This window comes from Aspergillus alliaceus (assembly GCF_009176365.1).
Source record: "Aspergillus alliaceus strain CBS 536.65 unplaced genomic scaffold BDW43scaffold_24, whole genome shotgun sequence".
Classification (NCBI taxonomy): domain Eukaryota; kingdom Fungi; phylum Ascomycota; class Eurotiomycetes; order Eurotiales; family Aspergillaceae; genus Aspergillus; species Aspergillus alliaceus.
In genome coordinates, this window is record NW_022474707.1 from 231,676 (window position 1) to 248,346 (window position 16,671).

Consider the following 16,671-nt stretch of genomic DNA (forward strand, 5'->3'; position numbering starts at 1 on the left):
CGAGCCATTCAACTGGGATGGAAGCATATCGTCGTCAATTCAATAGGTCATCATTCGAAAGTTCGGTTATTATCATATAACAATGGATGTAAGTCGTGAGGAGCTCAGTAATTGAGCTGTAGGACACCACAAATCAAAGCATTAATCTCAGTGAGAGAGGAAGTCGGCAGACCGGCCGGTTGACAGAACCTTAGGTAGAGAGTAATTGGTAAAACTGCAGCAAGGTGCAGGTCCCTGTATCCTAGGTCACTGACCACTTGCTCCATGCGCTATTGGGCCCGCATGTTTGTTTACATCCTGCGTTCCTTGGGCTCCCGATGCCGATCGCGCACTAGTCCCGATCTGTATACATTTGTCACGTGGCGTGTACGGCACGAAACTTGACCCTTTCGGATTTGGAGCTGCACATCGATTGCCTCCCTTTAACAATTCGCTTCCTGCGGTCTTGTGTCGCTTCGGCTGCGAAATATTCTTTGCTACCCCTCTAACTCTGTATTCTCCCAGGAAAGCATATTTCATGTCGCGCGCACAGTCGTTTCTATGTAAAGAATAGTTTGACTACTGTCCGATCGCGCCCTCACTCCCATCTTCCAGAGTTTGGTGTTTTGCGGATTTCTGCTCGTCGAGCTTGATGATGTGCGAAGCCTTTCACCGCGGTAGCTAATCTGTTACTCACAATGCGCAGTACACCACACATTTGATCTTGAATGTAATAATTCAGTTGGTCACTGGACAATGTCTTACCAAGCCCCAACTTCCTCTTTCGGGCGACCTTCCAATTATACGCGACAGTGGGCTTACTCAAATTCTTCTCCGTCAGCCTCTATGCCGCCCTCACTACCGCATAGTTTTCCCTTCAACCAAAATCAAATGCCTCCGTATCAGCAGTCACACGATGGCGCTCAGTATCCGCTTAACTTCAATGAAGTTAATTTCACTGCAAATGCCCGTCTCCCGGGCCTAGGAGCTCCCGGGCCCGTTGGGTCGTTACCGCCACCTCCTTTCCCTTTCATGGGAAACTTTGCACCGTCGCAATTTCCTCCTCCCCCTTTCCCTCCTATGCAAATGCCACCGTTAAGATACCCACCGATACCAGCTGCGAGCGTGCCCATAGATACGCCTCCCGGTTGCCCTTTGACGAGTGATTTTCCATCGCAAAACAGTTCGGGCTCCGTGACTAATACTCATCAACAGCCTGTAATCCCGTCAACCTTAAACCAGGATTTGGACCGAGAGGAAGGTGAACTTACTGATGGGGAAGAGGCTTTGCAACAAGAAGCAGAGTCTCGTCATAATTTGAGTCCTCCAACTATAGGACGGGGACCCCAGCAGCGTACTGATCTCAGAATGTTGAATGGGAGGGAAGACCGAGCTGGAAATATCCACCAGACAAAGTCCAATGGCTACGTGCCAAAAGACACCCGGTGTGCTTCATCAGATGTTGAGGAAGGGGAGGCTTCCTCACCTAGCTGTCGTTCATCGAGCCGAGATAGTGGATCCCGTAACCGAGCCCCCTCTTCTCAATTTTACCCTGTTATGAGCTAATAATTCGCAGCATATAACCCCCCAATCTCAGTGAATGCCGAACCATTTATCTCCGCAGATATGATCGTTGAGGAACCACCACCGAAACGGCACAGTCAAGGCTCATCTACTAAGTCCACATTTCTCCCATCTACAACAGACTCGCAGGCAATGCCTAATGGTGGAAAGTCGCCTGCACAACTTCGAGTACAAGCGCAGGGTGCTCTCCTTAGTTTAGCTCCTCACAATATCCGATACACCGAGCTAGTTGGGGAAGGTATCAATCCAGTGATACTCAAGCAACTTTACGAAGAAGTTGGCATCAAGGTTCCCACACCACAACCAGATACTGCATCAACTCAGGTATCTGCTATGCCCTCCGCAACACCAGATCATTCAGTCACAGAACCTACCATCCCGACGGCGAGTTCTCGTGCGCAAGAGTCAGGGAGAAAGCACGCAGTTGACGCAATAAGGGTAGACAATATGACGCAAATGAGTGGGCTACCAGAACACGCCCCAACAACTACTCCTTCATCCCAGCAAGGCACACCAAAGCCTATGGAACGAAAAGAAGTCATCGCGCGTATGCTTGCTGCGAAGGCTGCCAAGTCATCGGGAGCACCTGCATCACCCCAAAGGAATGCGACAAAGGAAGCACCAACATCCAGCAGCTCAGCGGCAACCGATATAGAAAAGCCAGGCGATGCCATTAATTCTGCAGGAACAACCTCGCAAGAAAAGGAGATGCGTGTTAGGGAAAAGAACAAGGCACAGACAGAGCTGGCTAGGCAGCGAATCGAGCAACTCAAGAAGCAGGGCTTGATGAGGCTGCAGCAAAAACCGACCCAAGATGATTTGTCTCTGGAAAACACACAGTCAAATACGAAACCAGTCTACGATTCCGCTTCAAATCCGAAGTCCCCATCTATACAGCATCCACTGCCCGATCGTCCCCCTGATCCTGAGACCGGTGCTCTTGCACGTATCCCTGGCCTATTCATGACGGAGGTAGAAGAAAAATCACCTAACGAGTCATATGTGACGCCTTCTCAGGAACTTGTGGTCGATTCGACGCCGCAGCCTCGCGTCAACCAACGCAAGCGTCCAAGAGCATCTGATTTCGACGAGCCTGTTCCCATGCCGAGGAAAGCCTTCAACAACGGAGTGGATCATGGTGTCTCTGCGGATAGACTCATTATCGACATCAGCGATGACGATTTATATGCGGATGATGAAGATGATGCTATGGAGATTGAGACTTCTGAAGAAAATGCAGGCTCTTCAATCATGGAGGGTCCAGCACGAACTTATCTTTCTACGGAGTCCCTCCCCCCGAGACCCGTGACATCATCAAGTCTAGGGTTTTCCCTGTCTGCAACTCCGCAAAATCCGAGAAACCATGATCAAGACGATCTCCGGAGGAAAGATCTCGAGATACAAGCAATGCACAGGCGGATCGCTGAGCTTGAGCAACGCAAGAAGGCAAAGTTAGCTGCCAGCCGTACCCAGTCTCCTCGTACAGTGGACTCCTCAGAGTCATCGCCTCCTGAAACCTCCCCACAATCGGATGCTGAAGTTCGTGAATCCATTATACACCTTGCAGAATCTTCCAGTGGGCGCGATTCTTCGCAGGACAACATCGTGAATGCTCTACCAGAAACTACAGCCTCAACTCCTGGTTTCTATATTACTCCGAATGATCTACCATGTTCTTTAGACTCCATGGACACAGCGCAATTGGAAAACATGAAGACCAAAGTTTTGCGGAAACATGAGATCGAATCTGGAGTTCCTGCCTTGGAGGCAGAAATACAAAAGTCGGAAACAAGGCTAGCGGAGTTCAATATCGAACAGGAGAAGCTACTGCTGGAGATCACAAGGGGAAAAGAGGGCCGACAGCAACTCCTAGAGGAACTCAGCAATCTTAACACAGAGCTCAATGGAGTCTCCTTGGAAGAGGTGGAATCAGCACTGGACAGGCTAAAGGGTAAGGAGCAAGAATCGGCAAATAAAGGTATGTATTGTTCGTGTATATTGCACACTTTTTTTCGACAAGGCTATTCTTTATAGCTTCCGCACTGAAGCAGTGTCTACGGATCCTGGACTTACGTTATCTTAAATACTTCTGTATAGCCCAACCCCCCAAGCCAAACGTTCCGGATAGAAAAGAAAGCGAAGTGTCAGTCAGCTCCGAACCTGAAAATTTGCTTCTGGAACATGCTGGCACCAAAGAAGCCACTCTCGAAACCCCGGCTGACCCAGGCCATGGCTTTACCGCGAGCCAACCTATCGTATCCGAAGCTAGTAGGGAATCAACGCCTACTTCTTCATCCGACTCCACGGGATCGTCCATGGATGAGTCCAGTGATAGTGACAGTGACAGTGACAGTGACAGTGAGGATGACAGTGTTGATGACTCTGTATCTTCTGATCAAAGAGACTCTCAGGCCCAGACTCCCGTGCCAAACATCCGTATGTCAGAAGTGGCAGATGAAGTACAAGACGCTAGCCAGGTGGAAGTGAGCATGTCGAACGAGGCACATGATCACTCCCTACCGAAAAGGTCTCAATCCGCGAACGGGGAAATACGATCCGATAGGTCCTCGAGTTCTGATAAACAAGACGTTGAAATGACTGAAGACCAGGCTTCTGCTAAATCCTCTGTTTCAGAAGCCTATGAGCCCCCAGAACCTGAAGGCAATGCAAGCCCAGCTGACTTGGTCTACACACCCCCCTTTAGTCCTGCTTCTCCTGGACCCATAGAGCCCATAGTCTCTACATCTCCCGCAACAAAACCTCAGATCACCGGTGAGCTACCGATGGGAAATGCCCAAGGCCCAGGCGTCTCACAGCTGGGAGAGGATAATCAGGTTGGCCTTCTGGATGTGCGATAATCTCTGGTTCAAGCAAGGGATCGAAGGCTGACGCAAGTTATAGAATGCTCGGCAGCCAGGAGATTCAGATCATAAGTTCTCGCCTTATATTAGTCCATTGAAATCTTTCAAGGCTTACCGGTATCATCCAAACTACACTAATGATGTTACGGGCGGCTATCGTTCCCTAACTTACAGCCATAACATTGACCCTATGGTGTATCTCTGTCCTTTTGAGGGGGCAGGCGGTGTCTGCAATGACCGGTCCTGCGAATTTCAACACTTTCGCGATATGAATCTTAGCGGTGCGTCGACAGACTTGAGCAAACAATTACAACACCTTCCCATGTACCATAACTTGAAGTCACTTCTCTACTTCACGTATTTCTGTTCATTTATTCATCATGACATCCTTTCCGCACTCTACCCCTTCCCTCTATACCCTTCAGTCACCTCCTACCTTTACCTTTGCCTGCTATGGTCGCCTTTACACTGTGCGGATGCTGACAAACAGGGCTATTAACGTCAACAGATGACAAGATCCTTGTCCAGATGGGATCTCTTCGTGAGGGCAAAACACCCGAAGAAAAAGACAGCTACATTGCTGGGTTGAAAAACATTATCAACGACATGCGGCGCGACAAGGTGAAAGATTTTAACACTGTGGCCAACGAGATAGCCGCATACCGTAGACGCTTCCTTCAGGATCCTTCACGAGTCTTGCCCTTGTAACAAGCCTTTGCCTACAATACTCAATCATTCACACTCGAGGGAGCTCTTCTTCTCTTCCTAAGGTGAGCTACCGATATCTTCTGAGTATTGCCGACTCAAACCAGGTGAAGCACATATATGTGCGAAACCGTCAAGCCATCTAGACATGCAAGTCCATTCCTTCATGCTGGATACTCCAGTAACAGCTTTCTTTGCATCACTACCCTGATACCCGCGTCTCGCTTCCTTTCTGTTTGACCAGAAAGTTTTCTTTCCCAGCCTTGTTATATTAGCAGGTCAAGCTTTCCGCCTTTGTTTTCTAACAGATTCGGGATCTAATGTGTCCATTGGACTCATTTAAGTGAGCACCATTATCTTGCCTCTTTGATCTATCACTAGTTGGGCTAGAAACGGAGCATGAAGTTGGTGAGGATATATTTCTTTTCTTCTTTTTCCTCTTAAGGAGGTGGACGTAGGCGGTTCCACCTATGCCCTGACAGCAGAACAGGCCATACGACGGCCTGGAGAGAATGAGAACAGCTTATTCTTAATCCAACCTCGCCAGGTCTGGTCGGGCGTTACTTCCTCCGGGAGGAGTGGAAGAATGCGATTGTACAGCCGGGCATTCGGATCATAGGAGTACATAGCAATGAACAAACGACCAATACTGCATTAACTGATTTAATCTATCTTGTTAATTTTTGTTTTTGACTCCCTTGATAATCTTTTTTATTCGTAGGCGGAGTGGAGCGGGGCGTCTAGCGCCTATGACCGAAGACCTAACCCCAAGGCGCAAACGGGCGTCTACTCAAGGGCTTCCATTGGTCGGCCCCCAATGATCAGCCCGAAGGGCCCGACTCCGTAATTTACCCGTGACCTGCCAGGCTCCCCGCACAGAAAGTCCTAGTTCGGATACTTTAGGACGAGGTCGCAACGACAACCCCCGAAGGAACAGTGTCACCTGCTCTTCCATCAACTTCTGACCCATCCAGCAAGGAATACAAAGACCAACTGAGTCACTGAAGCTTCCTGCTCAAAAGAACTGACTCATCAGGAATCCTATGACCTTCTGACTCAGGCATGCATGGAAGGTTAAGTTACATCAGGGCGACCACTAACACTATGAACTAGCACGATACTAATCTCCCCTTAGCATTCCCCAGTCTTCAGCATTTGGGGCTGTGCTGTTCCTGGATCCTGACATCGCTGACGAGACAGCCAGTTAAAAAGTAATGAATCCATATCTTGGAATGAAGAAAGAAGGAAAAGAGTTAAACTAAAACTGAAAACTAAAACTAAGAGTGCTATCTATAGTTACTGATCCGTGCCGCGAGACATTCTGATAGAGTAAATGCATTTAGGGTAACACCAACAACCAACAAACGGGGGACGGATTGGATTTCGATACGGTAGGAGCTGAGCAAGTGACCGTATTACCTTTTCTGATCCAGAAAAGTGGATGGAACTAAAATCAAACGGCTTAATGGGTGTCCGTTAACGCAGGTGAGAAATAAGACCACAGATAAATTTTGAAAAATAAATTATTAAAAATAAAAATTCAAAAATAATCATACATGAACCAAGTACCCGGGTAGCTGGTAGCGTGTGCTAGTACTTTTGTTTAAGGCTGAAAGCTGCTTATTAATTTTGCTTACAATTACTGGTCTGTGTGATATCATGTCTGGAATCTTGATTTCTAAAATCTCGGCGGAGATTATCAAGCGGTCGGGTGTTTTTGGTATATGTGGTGGCTATTATGGGGGAAATATGACTGTATCCCATAGATGTTGAATCACTATCTGGAGAAAGTCTTACAAATCGAAGCCTGGAGAAATGATCTGGTCGACTTCGACATATTAATGTAGTGCTACGAGGAATGTACTAAAGGAGTTATCACAAATCAACACAACATGCGCCCTGATGTTTATTTTCAGAGACACATAAAAACCAGAACAAGGGGATATGTATAGATCCATGCATGTCTTAATCAGTCCCTGAATGCTCCAACACGCAGCAATAGATCAGATTTGTACTGCATGTTCCGGTCTGAATTACAATAGTAACCGCCCCCCGGATTTATTTTTTACAGCACAAAGGCACTGCAAGTTTCAGGTGGGAAATCTGACAAGTCTAGAAATAGCAGATTGTCATACAGAAGATCGACACAAAAAGAATCTACATACGAAGTAACGTTGAATATATACGGTAGTGAACTAGGATGAACCCCTAGCAATGGAATGATATAGACATAATTATAGCCGTAATATCATGCCAAGATTACACCATGTGGCTTTTTCTTTTCTCTGACGGGTTTCGGAATGTTGTCCCACGCTCTTCGACAGCAAGTGGGGTTGGGAGAACGGGTGCCGTCTTACACCCTCCATAGTTATAGAGACCCGTTTTGACGGGCACTTGATTTGGCCGAGCCCGAATGATGGCTTAGTAGATGTCTAATTTAATTGAATACTATATTTCCCCGTTTTATTATTATTACTAGATTTTTTTTTCTCCCTTTTCTATTTCCCAGAGTCTTTTGCACTCACGATCGAACGCCAGGCTCTCCAGAGTGTTGGGTTCTAGATGGCTACTTTGTACGACCTTTTCGTTGCGACAAGAAAGAGATCACGAACACAGCCTCTCGGCCAGGTTGAGACTCAATCCGTATGGTGGAAAGACAGGAAGTACAGAGAAAAGAAGATCTACGAGATAAGAGTCATCAGACCTGAACATGCAGAACCCGAAAGAGCGGAGAAATAATCGTCAAAAGATAGTAACCAAGGCCGAAAAACGCCGCAAGACCGCCATTTTCTCACCAGCATAGGGCTAAACGCATACTGTTACCGGCAGAAAGGGCGGTGGGATCAACTTGGGATGGGAAAGTAAGAAAGAAAAGAGCCAGAAAGTGGCTTGCATGATCTGCAGGTCTTTGCCAGTCTGAGTCCTGACTGGTAGACCAAGACTTGAGGCTCGGGAAACTAGCCTACCAGAAGTCAGCCTCGAGCTTGTCCATGGGCTCAGCTGCGGAAATTGGAATACGGGGGTCTGTGGTTCGTTTGAACTTGGGGCGGATCGACCACACGTGTTATGTATGGTATGCACCCTGTCAATTTTTAGAGAGTCCGGTACGGATGACAGGTGGCAAATGTTTTGTATCTATTTATTGATCTCTAAAAATGTGTACAATTCATTGATTGGCTATCGTTTTTATCTAATGCTCTGACTTTTTCTTTTTCTTTTTCTGTCGTTAGAAACCAGCGAGGGTTTCGGGTTACGGGGTGACCAGGCCAGGCAGAAAGGCGGGAAGCACTACTTAATAAATTAAATCGAGCCCTACTATAGTAATGAAAAGATGCCAAAAATAAACAAAACTTGGTTTCATTAGAATACAAACATCAGAGCTCTAATAGCAACATCTAAGCAACGAAAATAAAGTAGCCATAATAATAACAATGGATATGCCCCACGACCCATGGTTCCGGCTGCAAGCAAGGCACCCTTCGGCTAAGTATAGTCCAGCTATACTCAGTCGTGCAGCGGCCCCATGGGCCCATCACGAAACTCAAAACATCAACAATAATCCGAACGCTGGAACCGGTAAAGTCTATGCACCTCATGCATGATTAAACACTCCAAGATAAAAAGAAAGAAAAAGCTAGAGAAACCATTCCAAGACTCCCTTGCCCATGATTGTTTCATGTTCCGTGCCATGCTCATAATGAAATCGCTCAGATAACCATCAGAAACGCGTTGACGTCGTAAGATCCCGTCTCGACATTAAAAGAAATAGTAATTTAACACTAAACAACCATGTCAGCTTCAGGTTACCACACTAGTATCCAATCCGGAAGCTCTTACCTCAGGCGCTCGGAAGGCTCTGGAGCACTACTTCACATACTGGCAGTCGGAGCAGACAGTGTGGGAGCACATAACACACTTGGGTTGGTAGGTGTATAGTTTCGGTCCATCATGACACTTGCAGCAGATGTAAAGGTATGAATTGCTCTTAACATGGCCGGAGAGGCCTCGGAGAGAGCTTCCAGGCACATCCACATGGGAGATGGATGGCCGATGAACCAAGGAGTCGTCCTCCATAATGGACGATACCGAGCTCAGGGAGCTGACCGAGTCCCTGCGCTCGACATGAGAGGGGACTTGAGAGAAGGGCGACAACTCGTGGTAGCAAGGCATTATGTTGGTTACAATTGTTCTCTGCCTAGATAGAGGGTGGAGAGTGCAAGGTGCAGTATCAATCAATGAGGATGCTGCAGAGGATGAAGTAGTGGTAGCTAGAGGCAGTGGAAGACAATGTTCAATAGGGATGAGCGACGATGATCGAAGAGTGTATGAGAGAGTCAGTAAGAGTCAAATTGTTTGCTGTTAATGAGATTCAAGATGGGAGAGGAAGCTAGAGAGGTTTAAATAGAGATGGAAGACGAGAAAGGTGAATCACTCTGACAATGACAAGGCAGTCTTCGCCTGAATAGTGTGGCTTCGACATATCAGGCAAGCCCCAGGCCACTACTCTGCCCCAATCGGGGCTAAAATCATATTACCTCAGGCATCGGGTAAGTGTAATCTTCTGCAATAAGGGGCCGTTTAGGAAGTAGATCAAAAAAGTGGCTTGGCAGGATATTATTTTCGCCCCGGCTGTTATGTGTCTAGATCACCTTGAACAACATTCAGCAGCACTATGAATCATACACTGGCGGCCTTAGAAGAAGGATTAAAAGAATCCTGCAGCAAGTTGACTCAATTCATTGTCGGCGTGGGCGGAATGTCTTCCAAAAGGCGGAAGACTGACAAGGCTTGGGGCACTCAGTTTTGCCCGTTCATCCCCGCGCATTTTGCCTGTATTTTTCTGGCTTGAAACTGATTAATCTTTTTTGCTGTTTCTCTCCATACCTTTCCTTTTCCCTGTTAATTAAGTGGATGCAGACGAAGCATAGCCTGGATAAGATGCTGGATCGGGCAAAGTGTTCTCCACTTTTACTAGTATGGGTACTAGGCAAGGTACCCTACCATTCAGGCAACGACCCTAGAGCCTCAGTCCTCCAGCTCAGCACCTCTCTCTCTATCGCAATCTTAAGCCTTCTGGCCCTTACCGTCATTTTTTGCCCATTATGGGAGCCCACAAGTGCAGTTACTAGTGCTTCTGTCGGTCAAAAACGCCCACCCCAGCTTCCGACTCAGCAGGCATCCCTGTTTGCTGCCTGCTATAGTCCCAAGGCCATCCACAACCCTGCACACTGCGGGTTTGTATGACGCCCGACACGAAGAATGACCATTACTTTCATGGGAAAATGACACACTCGCTGTTCTTCTTTTGATCATGCTATTTCCCCGAAATCTTCTTGTTTTCGCTTTTTCTCTTCTCCCGCCTTCTCTCCTTTGTTTTTGCCATCTCAAATTTCTTTTCTTCTCTCTGATCCTCTCCCTTCACAACGGTGAGGTGATGTCGTAACTCAACTCATAACTCGCTCATAGTCTAGACGTGGTCATGGCATCCAATATGTGCCTACGTCAAAATCAGCACAAAGCATCAAACAAAAGCTCCTAGGAGCTAATCGACTGATCACCAATCCTAGGAGTACAATATGTTGATACCTGGAGCAAAAAAAGGGAATGCTAAATCCTGCGTCATGCGTAAAGCTTGTACTTGCTTGCATCCACTTTGAATCAACTCAGAGATGTCGCATATTCTCCCCTCTTGGCACGATCCTTCTACAAGGCTACCGTCCTGCTATACCGATACCACGTTCAACAAGTGACACCTATTGGACCCAGACTAAATGATATGTTTCAGGTCTCCATGTTATTCCCGTCCCGATGACGTTCGCATCTCAAATGGGGACTCTTTACGTTGATACAAACTCATAGGCAGAAATTTTAAAACCTTTCAAAAGCGTATTTCATCAAAAAGCGCGCTTTAATGGAATGTACGAGAGAAGAAGAAAAAAAAGGCGAGAGACAATGCTTGGGTGGATCTCAATCGCATTCTGTAAGGCCAGATCTTGAGGGAGTTAATCTAAACCTGACATTACCGCCTAGCAAGATCCTTGTTGTTGATCACATTGATGATGAGATCAAAGACATGAAGGGGATGGGATGTCCATGCCAAGGCCCTTTACCCATCAATCGTTGTGTTGGTTGTGCACGGAACATCATGTAAATTTGGCAGCACGGGTATCTATGAAATAGTTGGGAGATCGTGATTAGATAGAGAGGGTGAAACTAAAAAGTCGCTTGTCATCATGTGACAGCACATGACGTCGTCCTGTTTGAGGTTTGACGGGTTTGCACCAGGCTATCACGTTCCTCAGGACAGAGGCAACAACTCTCCTCTTCTCCCTGCCGGCCATATTTTCCCAGTTAGCCCAAGGCTTTCATTTCCCCGGCTGGTAGTGCCTCGTGTGGTAGCTGTACATATTCGTTTCTTCTTTTTTGTATAGATACAGGTTCCGATTCAATTCTATACCTATCCGCCTTAGTACGCCTCAATGCGAAGGCAATTTCATCCCTTTCACCTTTAATTTCCGATGGCGCGTCCAGACAGGCGCGTCAGTATAGCGGTAGCTAGGATTATACCTCTGGTGTTGCTTTGTACTGTCATTTACGCCTCATACGCCATTACAAAACCTCTGTGTAGTAAGTTTTCCCCCATTCTCGGATCGAAGGTGATGCTAATTCGCTCTTCAAATATAGTCGACTACCTTATCCATCCTCTACCGAAGTATGATCGCAGCCCTAGAATTGGTACTGGAGCAGCGATAGTTACTGTATATTACGTTTTCCTCATTCCGGTGATTGTAACGTACCTTCGGCTATTGTATAATGTCATCTGGAATCCCGGCTTCCTCCCACGAGGATCTCCATCACTTCTTGATCAACAGAACGCCGAGGTGCCGACTCCACATCGCCGGGAGAGCAAGCGGAGGAAGAGAAGCCATCGAATGCCGAAAACAACAGAGAAATCGGACATATCGGATGAGGTAGATATTGAAAGGGGCGTCGATCACAACGCTGGAGGAAACGCATTTCCCCTAGATACGAAAGGATTGGAAAGCTTTTATACGAAGGATGTGTTTGTGTGTCAGCCAGATGGAAGGCCTACATACTGTTCTACTTGTTGTCAGTACAAGACAGACAGAGCGCACCATTGTCGGGAAGTAGACCGGTGTGTTCGTAAAATGGATCACTTCTGTCCTTGGTGGGTCATGCTTCTCTTTTCGGAAATCACGGCCTTACTAACCATTACAAGGGTAGGAGGTGTGGTCTCGGAAACATCATTTAAATTCTTCATTCAGTTTGTGTCCTATACCACCGTCTTTTGCACGTTTGCTCTTATTGTTTGTGCGATATTTACTGCTGAGCTCCGACGAGAAGTAAGTGCATATCTCTTTAGCGTAGTAAAGCCTGCCATGACTCGACTAACCTTTCAAGACTGGCGAGGTGAACCCTCATTGGGCTGTTGGCATTGGACTGTAAGTACGCGCAGCTGCAATCGCTGTCGTCTCATTGAATAGTCTTCTAATTAATCATAGGAGTTGTCTTTTTGGGGTTTTCGCCTTTGGAATGACTCTCAGCTCTGTACAGCTGGCTATGTATAATTTGACGACAATTGAGAACTTGAATCGTCGGTCTGCGGTTTGGACATTGGCTATACGTGTGCCCGGGCATATGCTTTCCAAGCTCAATCCCAACTCCCGGTGGGCACCGACATTCCGTACTATAACTTACCCTTTACCCCCGAGGCCTCCAAATGCGGAGGATATAGCAGAGCACCAGCAATATCAGCCAGCAGGAGAACAGCATGTATTTGCTGTTCTCCAGACCCTCCCAGGCGAAAATCCTTTCGACCTGGGTACTTCTTTCAAAAACCTCCAACAAGTCTTGGGTTACTCTCTTTTTGATTGGTTACTTCCTCTCAAGCATAGCCCATGTGCAGATCATAGTAGTCTGGAAAGCGCTTTTGCGCTTGGGCCGGTGGTAAAGAGGCTAAAGGCCGAGGCCGGACTCGAGCATCCCATGGCGGAAGATAGCGAGCCTAGAGATAGGGCATCGAAGCGTAAACGGAGACGAAGCAAACATAAACAGCACAGTTGAGATACAATTTCGGTTAATAGATACTGGGAACATTGCGGCGGTATATACCCATCACCATCATGCGGGAGTTTTGCTAATTCTGGAAGATGCTCGATCCTTATTCAAGCATTGCACCTGGGAATTTCTTTTTGTTCAACACCTTTACAGGCTTTTGGGCACAGTATCACTGGCTAACTTGGACCACACGAAGCAATCAATAACATACATTAATAAGAGTAGAGATATATAGCCTCAGTGCCGTGAGAAATACTCCAGCCTATTGGTACATAAGACTAAACATAACTAATGATAAGCCATTAAATAGCCGAGAATAAATACATATGTATGCATGACGTGCAGATAACCCCGTAGAGCAGCAACAAAAAACAATATTCTATCACTACTCCTGCCTATGTCATTATCTACATGAGATAGTCCGCGACCTATAATCTCTCTACATATAGAAAGTAGTACAAAGAAAGTTAACATCCCTGACGATATCTGCTCACGTGGTTCTTCACCTACAACAGCATTCCAAGTACTTCAATGACGTACAACTAACTCTAATCCCTTAATAAAGATAAAAATAAAAACAAACCAAATAAAGTAAAAGCCAAGAATAATAGTACATTGTAAAGCGGATCACCCTAATAAACCCGAAAAAAGACCACTATGCTATATATTATATAGAAGATAAAGCCGAAATATTCCCATCAGAAGATAACCAAAAAGGGGTATAGAAAAAAGACGAAAACAAAGCAGAAGCAGAAGTAGTACAGAATTTAGCATCGGAAGTTATCCGTCATTGTTGTCAAGCCTGGGGGCAGTAAGGGCATTTACTGTGTCCGCAAACAGCGCACTGATCGGGACTCAAAGCAGGGTTGTTCTCGCAACCACATGAACAGCATATCCACCATCCGACCATGCTGGGCCGGGAGGCGTTCTGAATGTGTTGAGGGGCTAGCGGAGTGTTATGTGCCATTTTAAGGTAGGAGATATGTAGATGTTTTCCGGTGATAGATGGACAACCAAGGTATGTCGTTTGGCTAAGAGGAGAGTGTTCTAATGTGTATCAGGAATAGATAGAAGGAGATTATGGAAGGGGCAAAGTATGTACCGGTTGAGAGGAGATCTAATCTATCTTGCGGAATTAAATCGGCTGCGATATTATACTTCTCGATGACTAGGGGTGTAATGCCATGGAATGACTTAGGATGGCAGAGAAAAAGATAAGGATAAAGTTTCCGGTCGTTTCGAACCGACTTTATATACCACTCTCAAGCACCAGGTGAAGCGTCGTGTTTTGCCCTTCTGAACGTTTACCACGGGCATTGCAGGGCACGAACCCGAATCCTTCTGCCAGTGTGCCCTACCAAAACACTTTCGTTGAATTCACCGAAGTCCATTTGAGATAGGTTGGGATGTCAACACCCAGTATCTTGGGCTCGTGCTGTGAGCAAGATTGTGCCTGACGCGCAATGCAATGAGATCGAGAATTTGAATGAGGCTCAGGTCTCGAAGGTCTAATGTCATATGTGACTTCCCACTATCAAGCATCTGTAAAACCAGGGACAAAGAATGTAGGCACCCCCGGAGGCCTATGCCACATGATCAGTACGTCATCCGAAGCCCTAAATATGGGTCATTGAGTCGTAGATTTGGAAATCTAAGCTCTGGGCTGGGCTAACTCTAGGGCACAGCTGTGGCTGAGTAGGTTAGTAGCTGGTTTTGCGATGTCCGCAATGATTGTTATCATTGGATACCTGAGCTTGTGGCCAGAAGCTTCCTCAGGTTTAATTGTGAAAGCTTCGCGTAGACATTCATCCTTTGTCATTATAAGATGGGCGGTACATGAATGAGAGAGGTTTTATGTAGATAGACACATATAAAAAACTGCTCAGCACCGATGGGTCGTAGATGGGGTCGTTATTCTTCAGTGGAAAGGGATCCCAAGGTACCAGGGTGATATTCATGCATATACACAAACCCGGAATACCCTTTGGTGACATGTGACGAACAGATTCTCTAACAACGGTTTCAATTGCCTACATAAGTAGGGCGTTTCAACATGCTGATATCCCGTGTCAAAATTGTGCTATGGATGCACTCAAGGATGTGACCTGATCGTAATTAGGACCCGGTTAACCCTGACGGGTTGCACCTCGGTTACAGAAGAAGAAATTTACCACAGCGACAGGTGAAGTTAAAAGAAATCCCGCAACCTCTTTGCTCGGCCGGTAAAGAGCAAGGAAGCTAGAGGCGAGAAAAGTGAAGCAAATGTGTGGGTAAGGGAGAGTGAAAGTTGTTTCAAGGCGCTCAATACCCAACGCTATCGCCGAAAACCCTCACGATCAAGCAAGGGAGAATCGGGGATTCCCCACTACTATTGGGCCTCCTGATGACGAGACGGGAGGTGCCCGGTTGCCCGTGCTGAGCTGAGCCTTGGGGAGTTTTCGATCACCTGCGAGTCGACATCACAAACGCATGCGTAGACATTCATCATGACCATAAGATACTAAGCGGGGTTTTTAGCAATGCCTGTAGATTGATTCTATGAAAGATTGTCCGCATTCAAGGGTGCATAGTTCGTACATACACCCCTTGGGAGTATTTTTCTAGAAATTCGGCGACCCCACTTTTAAGTTCCTTAATTTTATTCCGTAGTACAGATACTTGGGCTAGGCGAGCCCACATCGAGATCCCGAGTGGCAGTACCACCCATTAGATGATGTCATTGATGCGGTGCTTCTTCCTGCGCTTAGACTAGTAGACAGCAATGTGCACCCGATGCATCGCTTGGCGACGGTAGGTGGAAATGGTGGATACGGGAGAGCGGGTGATTCGCCCGCCAATACTTAGACAACGGGGACGCTCTCACCCCGAATCAAAAGTGAACATTGACGGCCTTGACGGATGATGTGAAGCGTGCTCGATAGACTGCAACTACACATTATAGGTCAGGAACTACTAGTGCCATAGTAGTTGTATCACTATCACCACGGTTAAAACCGGAGCAGTGGAGACAAAGACCTAATGAAGGTTGAAGAGCGGTTGAACCGGCATCGTCATCCCGATTTTGAGACCGATATGGGAAATGCTGAGAGGCAGTGAGGCCTTGTGATACCTCTTATCCGAGTCATACCCTGAGGCTCTTCTTTGGCATTGATCCGAATGGTTGGTGGAAGCAAAGCGATTGAGTTGCGGAAAAGGAAACAGAGATGATCCGAAGGGGGCGTGACCATGGGAGGGGGTGCAAACATGAAAACATACAACAAGCACCCAATGGCACGGGAGCGGCCCCAAGCCATTGGCATCCATGGTTACTTTTTCCTTCTTTTACCGGTATCCCCCAGACACTATTCACTCTATTCCTACCGACAATGTAAGAAATAATAAAATAACCTACCTCTTGAGACTGCATATCTCTTCACTTCAAACCTTGAACGAATCACAACTATCTATTAAGGGAGCCCTGCTG

The 16,671-nt window shown here is 46.7% G+C and overlaps 2 protein-coding genes across 2 annotated transcripts; both read left to right on the plus strand.

Annotated features, from left to right (window-relative positions):
* Positions 1-1,347: 1,347 nt before the first annotated feature.
* On the plus strand, positions 1,348-5,132 carry BDW43DRAFT_300559 (uncharacterized protein; the record flags this gene model as incomplete). Its single annotated transcript, XM_032044919.1, has 5 exons — positions 1,348-1,426; positions 1,556-3,541; positions 3,661-4,397; positions 4,465-4,705; positions 4,933-5,132. The coding sequence occupies 5 exons, from the start codon at positions 1,348-1,350 to the stop codon at positions 5,130-5,132; spliced, it is 3,243 nt and encodes a 1,080-aa protein (XP_031899937.1).
* A 6,319-nt stretch (positions 5,133-11,451) lies between these two features.
* Positions 11,452-13,564, plus strand: BDW43DRAFT_277361 (DHHC family palmitoyltransferase). Its single transcript, XM_032042056.1, has 6 exons — positions 11,452-11,756; positions 11,814-12,318; positions 12,370-12,493; positions 12,552-12,592; positions 12,653-13,254; positions 13,301-13,564. The coding sequence occupies exons 1-5, from the start codon at positions 11,648-11,650 to the stop codon at positions 13,212-13,214; spliced, it is 1,341 nt and encodes a 446-aa protein (XP_031899938.1). The 5' UTR covers positions 11,452-11,647; the 3' UTR covers positions 13,215-13,254; positions 13,301-13,564.
* The last annotated feature ends 3,107 nt before the right edge of the window (positions 13,565-16,671 follow it).